At 37.3% G+C, this 21,035-nt stretch overlaps 1 protein-coding gene across 1 annotated transcript in view; it reads right to left on the bottom strand.

The window, feature by feature from the left end:
* Positions 1 to 1,285: 1,285 nt before the first annotated feature.
* LOC133766338 (nuclear receptor corepressor 1-like) overlaps positions 1,286 to 21,035 on the bottom strand; it is a 147,605-nt gene continuing 127,855 nt past the window's right edge. The window contains 2 exon segments of the mRNA XM_062200021.1: positions 1,286 to 1,552; positions 1,554 to 4,253. Of these exon segments, the coding sequence (XP_062056005.1) occupies positions 1,286 to 1,552; positions 1,554 to 4,253 (2,967 nt within the window).

The raw sequence follows: 21,035 nt of genomic DNA, 5'->3' as shown, positions 1-21,035 counted from the left end.
AGCCGGCTGCAGCATGCAGGCCGTGGCGGCCATTGGAGGGTGAACCAACGGCAAAGGAAGACCTTTCTCTCTGTCTCTGTCTCTCACTGTCCACTCTGCCTGTCAAAAAAAAAAAAAAGCAACTGATCAAGATTTAATATCCAGATTCTATAAAGAGCTCAAGAAATTCCACAACAAAATGAACAATCCAGTTAAAAACTGGGCAAAAAAGTTGAACAGGCATTTTTTCAAAGAGGAAATTCAAATGGCCAACAGAAACATTAAAAGATGCTGAGGAACACTAGCCATTCAGAAATACAAACCAAATCTACAACGGGGTTTAACCTCACCCCACTTAGAATGGTTCTCACTCAGAAATCAACAAACAATAAATACTGGCAATAATATTAGGAAAAAGACACCCTAGTCCACTGTTTCTGGGAATCTAAACTAGTATAGGCATTGTGGATTACAGTATGCAGATAATTCATAAATCTGAAAATAGATCTACCATATGACTGAGCAATTCCACTCCTGAGAATTTACCCAAAGGAAATAAAATAGGTGTATGAAAGAGCTATCTGTACTACCATGTTTATTGTAGCACAATTCACAATAGCTAAGATATGGAATCAACACAGATGTCCATCAACTGATTAATGCATAAAGAAAATATGGTACATATATATATATACACCATATATACTATTATATCACTATAAACATCATATTTAACATTATAAACACACACACACATGCAAGGAAAGTGACAGAGAGAGCATGAAATGCTACTCAGCTATATAAAAGAAGGGAATCCTGTCTTTCATAACAAAATGGATGCAAGTGGAAACCATTATTCTTAGTGAAATAATTCAATCCCAAAAAGACAAATACCATATGTTTTCCTTGATTGTGTTAATAATAGAGTACCCAAAAATGTAATGTATAGCAGTGAGGTTGATATTTTGAGATTCAATGATTTTTTTTTTTACACTGCAAAAAGGTCATCTATTTAAATGAGTGATTTAAAGACATTATGGTTTTCTTTACAAACAGATATAGGAACAGGAACTGTCCACTTTTAAAAACTCTACATTTCAACCCTCCACTATTAGAGAATTGCGGCGTATCAAAGGCTATTTTCTGTTTCTTCCCATTTGATGCTCCAAATGAATTTCCATCATTTCTCCATCATCTATGGCCCTGGCTCTCCTGAAAAGTCTCTGGGCACAAATCATATGGGCAGGTTTTTGACCTGCAATTAAAATACCCGAGAACGAGCCCCTCCCCATGCTGTCTGTGTGGTTCAGTTGTCACTGTCCGACAGTGTCTCATACTGTGCTGAGAGCAGCCAGGTGGGCTCTTGCTCCCAGATCCTGTTCTGTTGGTGAGGAGCTGCCTGGTTCACAGCAGAGGGGGCACATGTGATCGGTGTTGGTGGCATGCTGCTGAGCATCCGCAGTGTCAGGGGGGTTTAAGGGAACTGTGTTGAGTCTGTTGAAGATGGCCTGTCTTCCCAGGCCCACCCTGGCGTCTGCCTGTGGTAGTTCCCCTCGGAATGCACAGGAGACAGAAGAGGAGACAGAAGAGGGCCATTCACTTCCCAGGTAGGCTTGCCCAGGGATGGGAGATTTTGATTTCCTACTGTTTGACTTGCTAATCAGCTTTGGTTTGCAAACACCTCCTGAATGAGGTGATGGGTCCCCTTCCTCTTTCCGTGTCTCACTACTGGTCACAACTGACGTGCTGGCGCCACCAGGCACTACTCCCACAGTCTGCGACAGGACGACTCTGTGCTCCTTTACTTTGTCATCAAAGCTCTCCATGAGAGACTTCCTGATAATGTCTTCTAGACCAAGATTACTGGCAGGATCAGCAAAAGAATGGCCTCGAGAGCTAACTGAGCCTGATGTGGTAACCACTGGCAGATTAAAGATCTCAGTTCCTGGCTGAGCTGCTGCCATATCAGAGTCACCTCCACCAGAGGAGTTCAACTTACGAAAAATCTCCTGCTTCTTTGATTTAACCATGGGTGATGTGTTTTCAAGCTTGGTGAAGAATGAAGGCAAGTAGCTAATACTGCCTGGTGAGCGGGAATCACTCCTCTGCTCCGAAGGCTCAGCTCCCCGCTGAGACAAGAGCAGCATGCTTTCCTGCTTCTCATGCACAACTGGAACCTGGGGTGGGGAGATGGGCTCGTAGGGCTCTGAAGAGACGTGACTCCTCTCTGGGGACTTTCCAGGCCTGCTTCCCTGGGATTTGTCCACAATATTTTCTGGAGAAACTCTGGAACCTGGTCTCTGATGGTGAACAGACTGAGACTGGGACTCAGGGCTGTAACGACTTGATGTTTTAGTCCTCACAGGTGTTGACACCAAAGCAGAGGGTGAATTTTGGAATGTAGAAGTGGGAGGTTGCGGGGGAGTCTGCGAGGGAACTTGATTTCTAGAAAAATCCTGTGTGATAATTTGACAGATGTGATCGGCAAGTGTGATGAGCCGATGGGTCCTGGGCACTTGCCCCATCCCCTCTGCCTGTGAGGAAGGGGGCAGCTGCTGCTGTGGAGATGGTGACTCCTGCTGTGGTCGATAGTGATGTAATGGTCCTTCATACTGTCTGCGTGGATCGTTTTCGGCCTGATTTGCCTTAACAATCTCTGGCTGATAGGCCTGCAGTTTTTCCTGGGGCAGTGCAGGTGAGCTGGCAGGACTTATGACCTTAATAGCATCACTAGTTGTTTCATACCTGTGAGAAGACAAGCTACTGGAAGAGTCTGAACCTTGAGAGCCACGTTCCCTTGCATCCTTTTCCGAGGCAATTTGCCAGGTGATGATCACGTCTATGAAGTTAGCTGCAGTAATGGTGGTCTTCCCTCTGGTCCTGAGCTCTTCCTCATATCTGGACTTTGAAGGAGGCCCTTTATTTTTCCCAGCCTCAGAATAAACTACTGAAGAGTGAGGCTGGGGCTTGCCACTTGGAAAGGCTGAAGAAGTGTACAGACACTGAACAGATCTCTTCTCCACCTCCAGGCTTTTCTGCTCTAGCTGCTGCTGCTCACTAACTGCTGCTGACCTGCTTCTCAAATTGTCTCCTAACCTGGCAGGTTCATGCTTACTCTCTTTTGTTTTGGACACATCCATCTGAGGTGCAGAAGCTGCAGCGTCCACAAGAGCAGCCAGGGCGACCGCAGCAGTGTTGTAGCGGGAGGCTGGCAGGCCTTGGCTTATGGAAGGGCCCCCAGCGGGCAGTGGCATGATTCGTAGCTGAGCAGATGGGTCCAAAGGTGTAATTACGCTGGTTCTATTGGTTCCCTGGAAAACACTGGGTCTCTGCTGCAACATGGTCTCCTGAACTCTTACGGACGGGGAGCGAGCGTATCCGTGACCGCCAGGCCGGCCGGGCTGCTCTGAGCCTGGACGCAGGTAGAGGTCGGAGGAGGCTGCGGCGATGCACTCCCACTCTCGTTCCCGTTCCCGCTCTTTCTCCTTCTCCCTCTCTCTCTTTCTCTCCCTCTCCCTCTCTCGCCCTCGTTCCCCCTCCTGCTCCCGCTCAGCACTTGCAGCTGCAGCAAGGTGTGTTGGGTGTCCAGGAGACATAGACGCAGGGTTGTACGGCCTGGGAGGGAAAGTAATCTGTGTAACAGGAATATATGTGATTCTGTCCATGGGAGGAGTGCTTGTTCCCCCGGAGAGAGGCACTAAAATTGCTGGAGGCATATTGGTCAGGTCAATGATTCCTCTTGTTGGTGGGTATGGGAGACCCAGTGGCTGTTCTCTTGGGGAGAGTCCTCTGGCTACATCAGGGCGCAAGTTCACCTGCATCTGCTGTGAGGTAATGTAATCATTTAAGATTGTCTGTCTTGTATTCTCCATTGCATTCAGCTGATACTGACTTGGGTAGCCTGGAGTTGGTGAAAGCTGTCTCTGAAACAGGTAAGCAGCAGCAGGGTCCAGAGCCCTGTGAAACGGCATGGCTGGATCCAAATGCGTGGGCAGATGGCTCTGGTAGACCTCTCCTGCGGTGCTGCCCCTGTGATGGGGGTCAAATGTGCTGTGGCTCACAACAGGGTCCACCCCAGGCACTGGAGACTTCGCTGGTATACTTTCCCTTTGGGTAGGAGTCAGTGTGGATTTCCTTTCATGATTGGTAGACTTGCTAGAAGAAATTGTAACATCGGAAGCTCTGCTCAGCATGGGTGAGCCTCTGGACATGGTGTTCTGGTAACTCACGGGAGTCCTCCGAGCACTGGTGTCGTCATAAATGCCCGGGCTCAGCTGTGCAGAGATTCGATGATTTTTTTATAGGTCCTATCTCTACTCATGAATAACAGTGTGTTTTTCTTCTTACATAGCACCAGCCCCTCCCATTTAATTTTGTATATTTGTATATGAAGACAATATTGTTACTTCAATTACATAAGTCCTTGGGAATTGTTATACAAATGTGAATTACTTGACCAATTTTCCCTTTGGTCAATGATTGAAATAGATTAAAATATTAGAAATATATATTTCTATAGTTGGAGGAATAAACAGCATTGCACACTTTCCTGCTACTAATAAAGGTCAATATTTACTCATCCAGTATCACCTAGATATAGAGCAAGCAGAAACTGCTTACACTGACAATTAACTCAGGGTCAGTTAGAAGTATTTTTGAATAAGAAATATAACTGAAATCAGATATAACTGTATTCATCATATATATATATATATATATATATATATATATAGTGATAGTGATAGTGATGGTGGGTAGGGATGATGTTTTGCACAAAGATTGGTGACTATCCAGATATTGCTTACTGTAAAAATATATTGATTTTAATGATTGGGTAGATTTGGAATTCTAAAAATATTTTATATTATGATACCTGCATTGTTTTCTATTGTAACATTTTATAAAGTTAAAAAATATCAACTTTTGAAATTGAGAGAAAAAGTTAATGGAAAATACATGACCTCTATCCTTCATTTTTTCTTTTTTGAAATATGCTCATATGCTCCTAACTCCTATGCAGGCTACAGCATTATTCCCCAATTATCTCTTGTTGATGCTAAGACGATCTTGTCGATTTACTACCCTATAGTATAAACGGACATTGGTATTCTTACCAATGAAATGGTAAGAATGGAAAAGGAGAAAATGTTACATTGAGAACTGTTACCTTTTTAGTCTAAACTTCAACATTAGTGACCTAGTCACCTTATGTATTCCTCACAAAATGACCCAATCAACTTTTGTATTCTCAAGGACTCACAGAACTTCAATTTCAACTATATCTATGTTATCCCCATGTTTAGATTTGGTGAACATATTCAACACAACTTGCTGATTTTCCATCCTGTTTAGTGCTAATTACAATGGATTTCAGAGGATAAATCTTACCTATAGTGTCATAAAATTTTCAAACTGTTACTTTTTCTTTATTCCTAATCTTGCATTTTTAAAAACATGGCCATATTGTATGTATTACAATGAGTTGTTCCCCATTTTAAATGTCATTTGTACAGTATAAATAAAATATTAAAATTTGAAATGTATTCAAATTGACATAAAAAGTAAAATGTTTTCATTAATCTCATTCCTTCATCAATATCACTTCTTTATTTATATTGGTTCTGCAAAATTAGTGCATTTTTGTTCCAATATACTTTGTAGTAATACAAAACTCCATTTTTGTACATAAATATGAAAATAACACAGCTTTGTTATCTATTTTAATAACCCTAATAAATTATGGGTTTTTCTACTTTTTCTTATACTAACTTGGACCAAGTATAAAATGAGCATTAATAATTTAAGAAAGGTATTAGATCAGCATGTGCATACATTTCCAGGTGCCAATGGTGTTTTCTACTGGAAATAACATTTGAGAAAAGGCAGATTGTGATTTCCAAACACATCCAATCTAAATCCCCATACCTAACTCTGTCTAAATATTTTAAGAAGTATTATATATGAAGACAGAAATGTTAGTACAAATAATTCATCACTTACTAATTTGTCACCCTTTGGTCACAGCTAGGACTAAATGTTTACCCTAAGGACATATGTGTTGATCAAAAGTGTGTTAGAACTTGTTTACATTTGAACACGTTTTTGTCCCATTGGCTCTGTAAAGTGCATCTAATGAGGTACTCTCAGGTCTCAAGGTACAATCAAAACAAGTAGAATAAAATACCACCAATGTTTTCATCCATGACATAGGATTTAGTATTTTTATAAAGTCTAATACTTGCATGGTGAATCATTGATTTTCTGAATAGAGTTTATATTATGAGAGCAAGAATTCTGGGAAAAAATAAATTATCTTCTATTATCTGCAAAATGAAGATAATCACAAACATTTTTTAATTGTCTAAAACATTTTTCATTCAACTTTTGTCAGCCATAATTTTCATTATTAAGGAAGTATACACGTTTTGAAACCAAAGACTGATGAAAACCTCATTTTGATGATTGATCATTTCCACAGGTTTCAAAGTGATTTGTAAACACTATTTCCAGCTGAGGTCACTCTGCCAAAATCTTGAGTCCTAAATCTCACTTCAAACCAGATATATCTATCTGGATTTCCACTAAAAGCTCAAAATAGACATTTTCAAAACCAAAATGACCTTTTACTTTACTTATCTAAATAAATTTCTACTTCCATAACCAGACTATTGGCAACCCACAAGGAGCTGCTCATATAAGTTAAAACACTGAGCATCATACCTGAATTTTGTTTCCCCCAATTGAATACATACTCCTATTGATTATACCTCTAAGAAATCTCCCCAATGCATTTTCTTGTTTCTGTCTTTTCTTGATACGTAACTACTTCAATGCCTCATACTTTTTAGGACATCCACAGTATTCCTTATATCTCTTTTATCCTTTCACTTAATTTCTACTCTCCAAAACCAACATAATAATCATTTACAAACCTCTCTTTCATGATTTCTCATTATCTGTAGCAGAGTATTCCCCTATCCACCACCGTTCCCCAAGTCACAGATCACAGAACACTAAGATTCTAGAAGTTGTTGATTGGTGGTCATTGAAGAGGAAGCATATGCATGGGAACACACATGTTTATAAAATTATAAGCATTAGATCTCCTTTTTGAATAGTCACAATACATATATTTGTATTGCAACTTTAAGAAGTATTGTAGTAAGGACATCTGTTTAATTTTTTTGTAGCCCCATAATCTCTTAAACATTTATGAAAAGAGAATCCCCTTTTAATTAATTCCTGTAAATACTGGAGTCCTACAGGGATCCCTTAGGACATTTCCAGTCTGTGTGATCAATTCAAAGTTTATTAACAATAGACTCAAGTCACTCCAAGTTATGGTACCCACCTCACCGACAGTACCACCCATCACCACTGACTGCTTTTCTATATAAAATTACTGTCAACACCAAACGATGCTATTTTTAGTAATCAACTATATCTTGAATTATTGTCCTCTATCTTGAATATCCTCTATATCCTATCTCATCAATGTATTTCCAACGTTAAAAACTAAGTTTATGTCAAGGCTCTTGCAGAAGACTTTCCCTGACTCATCTTAGTTAGGAAAATTGCTTTCATATTGTTTTATAATCATTTTTATTAACTTTTCCATTCATATTTTTCATAAAAAAGTATAATTATCTTTCTATTTTCTGTAATTTTCACTAGACTCTTACATGTGGAAAGCATCTTATTAATCTTATCTGCAATGACTTGCATAGTGGCTAGATACCATAATCACTGAATATGCAATTACTAACACATCTTGTAATGATTATATATTTCAAATCATATGAAAAAGAAAGTAGGCCGGTGCCGTGGCTCAATAGGCTAATCCTCCGCCTTGCAGCGTCGGCACACCAGGTTCTAGTCCCAATTGGGGCACCAGATTCTCTCCCGGTTGCCCCTCTTCCAGGCCAGCTCTCTGCTGTGGCCCAGGAGTGCAGTGGAGGATGGCCCAAGTGCTTGGGCCCTGCACCGCATGTGAGACCAGGATAAGCACCTGGCTCCTGCTTCGGATCAGCGCAATGTGCCGGCCGTGGCGGCCATTGGAGGGTGGACCAACTGCAAATGAAGACCTTTCTCTCCGTCTCTCTCTCTCACTGTCCACTCTGCCTGTCCAAAATAATAAATAAATAAATAAAAATAAAATAAAATATAAGAAAAAAGATTTTAAAAAAGAAAAAGAAAGTAATGTGTTACCCACCAGCTTCTCTTTCAATTGGAGCATTGTTTTGGTTTTATTACATAATTAACTAACTGGAATACCCAATTTGGGGGCTGTAGGCCAGTTCTGACTAGAGTTTGTGATATAGTTGTAAGGCATACATGAAAAGAGTTTATTCTGATTCAAGAACAAATAGATATGTGTTACAATGAACATAGAATTTAAATTCATATGAGTTCAATAAGGAGTAAGTACAAAATTTTCACTTGCTTCAGAGAAATGATATTTGAATTTAGATTTAAGTAATAAGTAAGTTTTCCATTTCAGGGAAGGATGTACCTGAACAAAATTATGAAGACATGACAATGTTTTACATGTTTGAGCAGCTCACTGTGTCTGCAGCCTAGAATCTTTAAAGATTGCACTGGGATAAGAGGCTTCAAAGTCCCTGATACTCTGAATGCTATTATTAGCACATGATCAAGATTGTTACAGTCGTGACATAGAATATATGATGTCTGGGATTTGCTTCTCACTGTAAAATAAAATATATAAGAAATAAGTTCTTTTAAAAATCACTATGTTTGAGAATACACTGCATGCAATAACTGCCTCATTTATTCAATTATTCACCCAAATAAGAAATGATTAAACAAAAAAAAAGAAGTGAACAAAAACAGGACAAGGTATAATCAAAGAGAAGACCAAAGCTTCCATAAAACCTCCATTTTAATTAAAATGTTTTTTCTTCTAAGGATGTCAGTTTAAAGCAGTGCTGAAAAAACACTCATTAACAAAAATGATGTATCCAGATATACCAGAGAAATTAAACACAGACAGAAATACAGTGGGAGATGTTAAAGAACTGATGATCTAAGAACAAACAAAAGTACTGGTCATTTTGAATGATTTAAAAATAATAATAAAACGGAACCTTCTCTGTTGAAATATTGAATAGGTTAGCTGCAGACAGGGAGGAATAAAAGACACGAACTAGATTTCAGCCAAGTACTTAGGACATAACTTTCATTAGATTTCAGTGATCTTTTGGATCCAAATTGCACCTGCTCTAGGGGAAGCAGGTGTGAGTAATTTGGAAGGATATTATTTATAGAGGTAACAAGTGGAAGTTGTCGCATAGGGTTGAGCTGGCACTGCGGGTGGTGGCCTTATCCACTACACCACAGCACTGGCCTCCAAGGTTAGTTTTGTAAGTATGAGAAAACTCTAACATAATTATAAAAAGTATAATATAGTAAATGAATAATAACAAAGTCATCTACTACCATCATCAAGCATTATGAACTGTGCATAGTTATATGTGCTACACTTCTATGCAGTTGATGGTATAGTAGTTTTGTTTGCACCAGCATTATGACCAACATGTGAATGATGTATTGTGCTAAAGCGTTATGACAGCTATGATGCCACAATATAATATAGGAATTTTTTAGCCCCAATATAATCTTATGGAACTGAGTTTGTTTATGTGGTCCATTGTTGACTGAAACTTCATCATGCAGTGCATACCTGTGTGTGTGTGTGTGTATGTGTGGAAACAATATGTAGGACCTATATTATTGGAATTGTGTCTAAAAATCACATTGAGTCTTAAAAATTAAAATTAAAAACATAAAGAATTTTTAAAAGTTTACTAACATGTTAACATTCATACAGATTGATCATATATATATATATATATATAATAAACCCTGAGAAATCTATTGCTAGCCAGATTTTGTTTTCATTAAATCATGTTGAACAGACATTATCAGACAATCCTATGAAAACATTTGTGAATGCTGGTACAATTTCCCATGAAAGAATTGGTTTAGCCTGTGTATCTCACTGCCTCATAGTCTATTGGGTATGTTTTATACTGCTGATGCCTCCAGGACCATGCCCTTCAGACCTATTTCGATTTTTGCTCTGCTTGACTGAACACGCATCATCAAAAGCCTCCTTGTCAGATAGTCAGGGAGACTCCAGTTTTATGGTCCATAACAAATAAAAGTTATCTCTACTCTTTAAAGCTTATCTGTAACTCTGAGACACTACAAGTTCAACAGCACTCTGATGACAGGGAGCTATAGCATCAATAAGTAGATGAGACAGCAAGATTGTAACCATTTGTTTAAAGAATTTAGGACTTCTTTATAGCCACAGAAATCCACTGTTAATGCATTATTATCTTTCTTTAGAAGGACAGATGAGTCAAAAGATAATCTTAAGGCGTGTTTATGAGTAGATGACACTGGAAAATCATTAGCCAAATGTTTCTGGGAGTTAAGAACTAAAAGAACTCCACTTCCAAATGTGAAATCAAGAATTGTTTGGGAAATAGCTCATTAATTAAAGTAAAGCAATTTATGGTAAAATGTGAAACATTTTATCCCTGAAATCTATTAAATACAGAGAATTTCAGAAGCTGTCTCTGACATAATCACAGACTGTGTGCAGTATTTTCTGCTACTTCTGCTACTTCCCATGTAACTTCTAACAGCAACGTAGGAAAAATATCACAATTTTGAAACATAGTAGGGAAAACTCATTACACACAATAACATATCAATGTGATGATGAAACTGAAGCTAAGCTATTGGCTGTACTTGTTAAAGTGCAAAATATATAGGAAATTGTAATCCAAAAGTTTTGTACTAATAATGCATGGCTTTCCTTCTAAGACAGGAAGTCCCTCCCACCCCTAGAATAATTGCAAACATGGCTTTGTATACTATATAGCAAATTTCCCAATTACTGTGAAAATAAAAGGAAAATTCTAAGGAAAGCAACATTAAAAGAGCTGCCCGAAATGGAGTCAAGAGGTCATTCTGAAGCAGGAATTATACACCTCTCTACCTGCTGCCTGAAATATTAACTTCAGTCACCTCTTTTTGCCCAAAGCATGTGGAGGGACTTAAAGAACTGTACATTTACATTGTATCTAGAGGCTCAAGATGTACACCAAGAAGTTTTCAACCTCTTGTTCTATGAACATTTTCATTCTATTTATACATGCGGTTCTTTATCTTCTACCAATCACATAGCCCCTGTTCCATCTCAAAATTAAATAGCTCATATATTTTCCCACTTGCCAACCTTCATTGGAACACTGATTCAGAACTATCTGAACCTGCATCTTCTAAATTGCAATTGCTAAAACCCCAAATAAACTTATTTTCCTTTTTCAGTTTCTGAGTTTGACTTTATCTATATTACCGCTTTAGATCTGGAATCTGATTTAATCTTCATTATAGCTATGAGTGAAGATTACTCTTCTCATGTGTGTGTTATAGATTAGCAAAGTCAAATTTAAGCACTTTGCATAGAACTGCTTATTATGTGAAGTTGGCAGACCTAGAATTTGAATAAAAACAGTTGTGAAAATTGAATGAAACTTATGTAGGTATACATCCAATTATACAAAGTAGACAAACTCACAGTATATTTATAATTGGTTCAGCAGAAATGAATTTTATAGGAACCTTAAATATATATTATATATTACATATAATATAATATTATAATTATATAATAGTATAATATGTAATATAATAATATAATGTAATATATAATATATAATGTGTATTTAGGGTTCCTATATATAGGGACATAATATATAATATATAACTGATATAAATATAATGTATAGGAATATAAATATAGTATATCAATATAATATACATATTAATATATATTATATATGGGAACCTTAAATATATATTATATAAACATAACTTTGCTAAAATGGGAGAAATGAAGATAAATCCTGCAAGTCATTATATGAAACATAGAATAATATAGACTATATATTATAATGATAGACTTCAGATAGGAAAAGAACTGTCTTTTAATTAAAGAGCTAATGAAGAAAATTATGCATTCAGGGAAGCTTCACATTGTATTGCGCTGCAGTGACAGACTTACAGATGTGCTAAAGCAAACATAATTGTGTCATGTTCAGACAAGGCTTGCATGTGTGCTTTGTTGTGTGTAAGTACACATACACACTAACATTTGCCCCCACTATAAAATACCTCTGCCTATTATACACACAGGGGAATCCAAAACAAATAATTACTCCTCAAGTTAAGAATTTAATTGGAAAAGCTCATGTAGTGTTATGAGATTGATGTCAGCTATAGATTAAATGTAACTGCTTTAAATATTAAGCAAAAAGTTGATATGAGCAGACAGGATTAAATTAGATTCATGAGCTGGAAAACCACACCTTTTCTGCCCCCTGCGTGGTCTCATGCCCCTACCTGACCTCACTGTATACACTCACTACATAACCACTCCCTTTTGGAGCCCCGAGCCTGCCCCTCTGCTTGCCCCCAGTCTCTTGGCCAAGGCAGCCTTTTGGCCACCTTTGATGTCTGCTCACCACTTGGACCCGCAGAGCTGCTCTCCTGCCCCCATGCTCTCTCTCCCTTGCAGCCTCTGGTCTACTCCCTAGAAAAGCCCAATATGCAACTCCCAGTTTTAATTTCTGACTCCTTTCTCCCTGTTACAAAGCCCTCACTTTCCTGCGTATTTCTCTCACTCTCAAAGTAAATGCTAACGCATACCATGTTGTGTGCTTCATTTACAAATAGTTGATACTTAGAATTCTTAACTAAATGGATGACAAGGACCATCGAGATATTAATATTAAAATAATAATTTTAAAATAAAGGTAACTGATTTCAAAATGTTTTAACTTCTTGAAGAAAATATGAGGCAAACAATGATGATGATGGTAATGATGATGATGGTGAAGTAATGTAATTTCAACATTATATGTATATTTATAATCTGAGTGTTGAAATTTATTTATCTGAATGTTGAAATATATATATATATATAAATATATAAATAATCATTCGCCATCAGTTATTTTTAAGCCAGGTACACATTATATCTGCCGATATTTATTCCCTAGAAAGACACGTTGTTTCCTTACCCAAGGCCCCAAAAATCTTAACACAGGACTCCACTTCCTATCAGTTAATTAGAATTGATATATAAAATGTAACCCGATTATCACTGAGCTTAACTATATTAACTTAAAAAATATGATAGTAACTCTACTAGATTAAAGCAAACAACTTTTGTTAATCAATGTTACAAATAGATTTATTACAGACATATATCAAACTCATAGTTGTAACTGAGCAATGGTTTAAATCTTACTCAATGAAAACATACTATTACTTTTGTGCTTGATAAAGAAACGCAAGGTCAGCAATTATCTCAATGGTTTCATTCTCCTTCTGAGTTATAGAGTAAGTGATGCACTGGCTTTCACTTGTGAAAAATGAGGGAATTACTGGAAAATGAACTTGTGGCCTATGAATCATGGCTGTTTCACTAATTTCCACAGTGATATGCTTTAACAGCTTTAATTTCCTCTTTAATATGCCTGTTACTCTAAGTAATGCAAAAGTATGTTCATAAAATGATTTAGTTTATATTAGAATAAGCATTGAAGATATTATAATGCTTATAAAATTCTGTTACCTATTATTATATAACCATTTTTACAAATTACCATGGTATTGTGATAACTTTTTATTACTATGTTGAAATTTCATCAATTTTAATAAATGAAGAAGTAATTTTTAATTCTCAAAATGTAGTAGGGATATCATCTTTGGATTTCTCATATCTTCTACATTCTGCTGTTGGATTTATGATGAATATTATCACAGCTTCTGTTAAAAGTAACCAAGAGAGAAATTCATGTTATTTCATTTGGGATTTTTTGAAATTATGCATTTGTCATTTTGAAAAATATAATCATCCTAAACTATTAAGACATATTTTACAGAACTTAATAGCTAATCAGTTTCATGATGGAAGAGATAAAATTAATAAAAAATTTCAAAGGGTATTTTTTCAGATTATCTAATGTTTTTTATAAAATTTTAGGTAACAAGGAACAGAGGAAGGGGCGAGAAAGTAAGAATACAATAGAAATTTAAATGTATAAGAGAGTTCTCTATATTTTTACATAAATATGTTTGAGTAGTAGTTTTCAGAATTTCAATTGAAGTGAATATTCTTTTGTCAAAAGAAAATCTTTGACATTCACTAGTAAATACCTGGAATCACACGATCTCATCTATCAATTTTTACCTGGGAATATTGACTTTGAGCCTCAATTTTCCAGTCATGAGCCTCGATTTCCCAGTCATGAGATTTTCCACATTCTTTTTTTTTAAAGACTTATTTTATTTACTTGAAAGTCAGAGTTAAACAGAGAGAGGAGAGGCAGGGAGAGAGAGAGAGGTCCTCCATCCACTGGTTCACTCCCCAATTGGCCACAGTGGTCAGAGCTGCACCTGAAGGCAGGAGCCAGGAACTTCTTCTGGGTTTCCCATGGGGGTGCAGGGGCCATAGAAAAGAGCTGGATTGGAAGTGGAGCAGCCAGATTTCCAACCAGCACCCATATGGGATGCCTGCACTTCGTGCCAGGGTGTTAACCTGCTGCGCCACAGCACCGGCCCCGAGATTTTCCACATTCTGATATTCATTATGCTTTTTTTTTTCTTTTTTCTTTTTTTTTTTGACAGGCAGAGTGGACAGTGAGAGAGAGAGAGGGAGAGAAAGGTCTTCCTTTGCAGTTGGTTCACCCTCCAATGGCCGCCACGGCCAGCGCACCGTGCTGATCCGAAGCAGGAGCCAGGTGCTTCTCCTGGTCTCCCATGGGGTGCAGGGCCCAAGCACTTGGGCCATCCTCCACTGCACTCCCGGGCCATAGCAGAGAGCTGGCCTGGAAGAGGGGCAACCGGGACAGAATCCAGTGCCCCGACCGGGACTAGAACCCGGTGTGCCAGCGCCGCAAGGCGGAGGATTAGCCTGTTGAGCCACGGCGCCGGCCCTTCATTATGCTTTAAGGTTTGTAGGCTGTGGTTTAGATGCAAACACCTTATTCATAAACACACACAATTGTTTGTGAAAATAGGAATTCATGAAGATTCAATATTCACAATGTCAAAGATAAATTAAAAAGTACATTATGTTTTTGGCAACTCTATACTTTCATTGATTAAATTTCCAGATCACCTAAGTTATCATTCATTCATTTGCTAAATCATTGTACAACTATTTCTTGGAATAGTTGCATTGATTTCCATATTACAGAATTTGAAGTTTTATGTTAGTCAAGTATTAGTGTGAAACAATGTAGATTCTTCATATAATATCTGTAAACAGTTTTTAATAAAAATTAAACTTTAAAAATGGTACTATGGCCTTGAACAAATATCAGTTAAACTGAAAAAAAAAAATGGTCACACATCAAAAATCTAAGGAGCTCAGTGTTGTTTTCACAAGTATGACCTCATCTAACTCTCACAGCAGCCTTCAACTGAGTAACAGAGGTTTAAAACCTGTGAACAGTGGACTTAGGGTGCAATGTAGGCTTTTCTAACTCCAAGTCTTACCCACTAACTGCTCCCTGTGACTTTGACAGCAGATGCCAGCTACTGCCTGAAGAGCCTTCTATCTCCCATCCAGGAATGGGACAATGTTTTATTGTGTACTATGTGATTAAAATTAGACTGTGTGCTAACTTCTGATGATCCAAATGAAATGAGAGAAAATATTTCAGAAAATTATTAATATTAGCAGAGTATCAGAGAATTTTTACTCTTTTGAACAAAAATATTGGTACTTTAGAGAAAAACATTTATATAGAAAACATAAGAAACTAACAATTGCAATAATAGAATACTCATTTCTACCTGAAAATACTCTAATTACTGCCTCTATTCAGTCCACATGATATATACTTTTAGACATTCCAGTTAAGCAACAAGTAGAAATATTTCATGAAAGCTTTATGAAACGGTTGTTCTCTCTCTTTCCAGTAATATGCCACTATGGACTGACAGTACACATAGAAACACACAAAAAGCAATTAATTCATCCAGCAGTGCACTACACAGAGGCAATTTGTCTGACATGTATCATTTGATTTTCAATAGCTGTATGTCTACCAAGGGAACATACCATGTTCATCCTTTAGAAATGGGATAGGGCAATATGCTGGCTGTGTGCCTTGACGCAGGGATACCATTTAGTTTGAGATCTTAAGACTATGGCTTTAGGGGAGTAGATAAAGCATAGGCAATTAAATTACATTCTCTTGAATAAAATAGACTGATTTATTGTACTAAACAAAAGATATAATTCACTACATAGTCATTCATACACTTGCAACTAGCATATGAAAGTTGAAAAATGCAAGATAAATAGACACAGCTAGCTAGATCATCAGACAAGCCACCTCACACCAGCTCCCCACAGCTTTCACAACCAAATAGTTTTGACTGGATTCATTGCCCATTTGTGGACATATAATAGTAGTGTTCACTTGATAGAGTTGTTAGGATGGACTATAAAACATTTTGAAGAATATTCATTTAGTGTATGTACTCAATATTTTTTTAAACTATTGGAATTCTTATTGGGGTGGCAGTTACTAATAGAAATATCAGTCATTAGAGCAGCAGTCTTCTGCCTTAATTACAGTGTATCTCATTCATAACCCTAATCATAATATAACATAAAGTTGATTTCATTTCCTTATATTGCCACTGTCATCAGTGTCTTTCATCTGTGTAAACTCCAACCCCAGCATGATGCCTGGCACAGAGCACATACCCAGTGGGTACTCATTGTGCTAGCTTAAAAGAATTGTTTTAAAAGGCCCATGTCAGCCACTTATAGGACTTTGCATTTTCTGTCCATTTCATGAACTCTTCAGTTATTTTTCAGCTTTAAATTATCTATCTATCTATCTATCTATCTATTATTTACTCATTCATTCAAATAGTAGAGTGAAAGAGAGAATAAGAGACAGAAAAATAGAGATCTTCCATCCACTGATTCACTCCCCAAATGCCCATAATAGCCAAGGCTGGGCCAGGCTAAAGGCAAGAGCCAGGGACTCCATCCAGGTGACATTGCATAGGTAGCAGAGACCTGAGTATCTACTGCTTTCCCACGTGCATTAGCAGGAACCTGGATCAAAATTGAAGTAGCTGGACTTTAACCAGTACTCTGATATGTAATGCTGGCATTGCAAATGACAGTTTAAGTGAGGCAGATTATGGTATCAAAGTGAATTGTCTGCTATGTTTTCACTGGACATCACAACACACATTTAGCAAAAGCATTGTGGCAACAGGAGGGAGACCCGGTTATAGGGGCTTATGTTAGTCAAGTTTTCATTACTAAAACTGAAACACCTGAGAGGAGAATCTTAGGAAAGAAGTTTTATTACTGCTCGCAACTCTAGAGGTTCACAAGCCAAATATCAAGGAGCCTCATTAGTCTGGCAATTGCTGAGTCATGGAATGTTTGTGGATGGAGAATCGTATGGTGGAACGGGAAGCAGAAATGAGGCCCAAATCAGCTCTTATAACCAACCTTATTTCAAGAAATACCTAGGCCCTCAATGACCTATAGAGTTACCACTGGGTCCACTTCCAAGATATCATAACTGGATCATTTCTACCTCTAATTCTTCAACTACTAATTTTACTGCATTAACCATTAATATAAGACTTTTTGAATCAGATCCTTAACACATGGGCCTGTGATAGCATGTAAGCTATTATCCAAAATATAAAAATGATGATACACTTGACTGGTTAGAGGATTCTTGTAATATTTTAGTTATGATTTTTGCAATATTTTAGTTATGACTATAAATAATAATAAGATAAGGAATTGATTGTGATAATAAAAAATGGGGACTTATTCAAGAGATTTTTAAGATGAAAAAACAAGTAAATTGTAAAACTAGCTATATAAGAAGTCTAGGAAAATTATCTAGACTTTTAACAATCATTATTACATGCTTACTATGTTCACATGGGTAATTCAAACTTAAATTACACTGTCTCATTCAATATAAGTACCATCCTATAAAATATGTTCTTGGGCAAGATGATAAAGCTGGAGTGTACAGCTTCAGTATTCAAACCTAGATGATCTGTTTCCATAACCAACCCTATTAATTCCTATCTTATAGTATTCTGTGGTGTAGACAGGATGAGAGATAGCTGTGAGTATGCATCAGTTTACTCTTCCAGACCAAGTACACAGCAGTTAAGTCACCGGTTGGAATGGCCACATCCTACTCAGAACACCTTGTTTGAGCACTGGCTCCTCTGCTTTTAATGCAGTTTCCTGCAAATGTGCATCCTGGGAGGCATCAGACGGTGTCCAGTGTTTGGGTCTTTGCTACCCATGTGGGATACCCAGATGGAAAACTGAGCTTCTGGGCAGTGTGTGTTGCAGCCACAGCTGTGGTAAACATGAGGGGAACTAACCAGGAGATGGAATGTTAATTAACTCACAAACCTGTCTCTGTTATTTTCAAATAAAAATAAACAAATATAATTTTTAATAGATCAAATTCTTAAGACGAACAGAATACAATTTATTGTAAGAAGTATTATTCCAGAAAGGCACTTAGAGTAAATGATATTAGAGTTCATCTTCAGAGCATGTGAGAATCTCAGCTTGTGGGGAAGGTGGGATAGATTATTTCACCTGAGCATAAAGGTAATGTGGAGGTGGGGAATGCTGTCGGTTTCATTGGCTGTAGGGATTGTGCCAGTTGAGCTAGCACATGAGCTAGCACTTGGATCTCACCAGTGAATACTATAGTGAAGATGCAAAGTAGTCTGATTATACAGCAGGTCACACATTAGGCAGTCAAGAATTTGTCAAAATAACACTTTCATAGTTGATATTGGTTTCTTGACTTTTATAGTCACATGTTTTTTTTTAAGTTTATTTATTTATTTATTTGAAAGTCAGAGATACACAGAGAGAGAAGGAGAGGCAGAGAGAGAGAGAGAGGTCTTCCATCTACTGGTTCACTCCCCAGTTGGCCATACCAGCCTGAGCAGCACCGATCTGAAGCCAGGAGCCAGGAGCTTCTTCCAGGTCTCCCAAGTGAATGCAGGTTCCCAAGGACTTTGACCATCTTCTAGTACTTTCCCAGGCCACATCAGAGAGCTGAATGGGAAGTGGAGCAGCTGGGACTCAAACTGGCACCCTTATGGGATGCTGGCACTGCCAGCTGCGGTGTTTCCGGCTGCACCACAGTGTTGCCCCCTATAATCACATCTAAAAGTCTTATTATCCCTGATTTGTGCCTGTTGAAAATAACTTTATTTTTAACATTTTAAACCTTTTATTCCAGAATAGTTTATTTACAAAACAAAAATGTGAGGTAGTAATATAAGTAATTCGCATATACTCCTCATCCCAGTTTTCATATTAATATCTCATATTAAGTGGGTGTTGCATATTAATTTTAAAAAATAATTTTTGTTCAAACACACTTTTTTTGTATATAAGTTTCTCTGTTCTCTGTTCCTCCTAGAGGATTGGGAAATTGTTTTTCTGCATTTCTGTTTCTATATAAGTGGATTGATTCCCTATTCTTCCTAGAAATGATAGAAACCAACACATCAGAAGATGAATTAAGCATAAAAAGTAATCTCCCTTTGTGCATCCTGTGTTGTTTCTCATCTTGATTGTCACAAAGCAAGCTTTGCATAAGCCAAGACCTAATTTAACCTAAATGAATAATTTTAATAAGATGTGAGTTATTGTATAGCAACTATTTGAAAAACAATGTCATTAATTTAGCTACTGCTATGAAGTATTCTTTCACACTAAAATCAAAACTTCAAATATTCTCAATTCTTTGTGCTTAATGAAGCATCAAGGGGTTTGCCATTTCTTTCAAAAGATTAGGCAATATCATAAAGCAAATTTATTTAGCAAAAAATTATAATACATTAAACTTTTGTTAGTGGCTATGTATTTATCTTATGAAAGACAGTTGGAGAGGTAATTATAACATGCAAATTAGTTTCCATTGGGCTGCATATTAAAATTATATATTAATGTACAGTATCTCAAGTTGCAACCTGTGCATGGGCCTTTTCTAGGTAAGCACATTACTGAGTGTTACTTTTCTATGGCTTAACAGAATACCACAGTCCATGCTGGAGAAGACCACCTTGCTGTTGCTGTATCAATACATGGTGAATAGCACAATTTGGAGAGGTAGGGGGAGAAAGAGAGAGAGAGAGAGTAAAAAGTAAAAGTAACTGCTTTGCAAACTCACTCACTCTGTGATAATGACATTGACCCATTCTGTTTATTTTACTCATATTGCATTGCATACTCTATATATATATAGACCTCAACGTCTTTATCTAGAACCCAGTTTATCTGGGTTGATTCCATATCTTAACTATTGTGAATTGAGTTGCCATAAATATAGGGGTACAGATAAGTATCAAAAGAGATGACCAGAAATTAACTTTACCACGACATATCATGGTAAAACTCACCACAGTATTACACAAAAGGAGAGTCTTAAAATGTGCACAAGAGAAATGTCAAATTGCATTCAGAGGAAAACCTATTAGACTCACTCAGGACTTCTCATCAGACCCCCGACTGGCAAGGAGAAAATGACAAGATATATTCCTAGCCCTACGAGAAAAAAGTGTCAAAACAGAATACTGTATCCTGCAAAGCTTTCATTTATGAATGAAGGAGACGTAAAGATCTACAACAAACAGGAACTGAAAAAAATCATAACTATTTGCCCAGCCCTACAAAAGACATTCAAGGTTCAAGGATGTGCTACATATAGAAACACAGAGACAGGAGCCTCACTAGGAAAAAAGATGAATGCAGAAAAGGACACAGCACAACCACAAAGGAAACCCAAAATACATAATTAAGACTATTGACAGAAACATGGCAGCACAGTCGGTACTTAACAAAAGGTACCATGAATGTAAATTGTCTAAACTCCCCAGATAAAATACACAGACTGTCTGAATGGGTTGAA

The sequence above is a fragment of the Lepus europaeus genome, chromosome 9 (genome assembly GCF_033115175.1).
Source record: "Lepus europaeus isolate LE1 chromosome 9, mLepTim1.pri, whole genome shotgun sequence".
Taxonomy (NCBI): Eukaryota; Metazoa; Chordata; class Mammalia; order Lagomorpha; family Leporidae; genus Lepus; species Lepus europaeus.
Note: the sequence above shows the minus strand (reverse complement) of the source record. Positions and strands in the feature narration are given on the sequence as shown.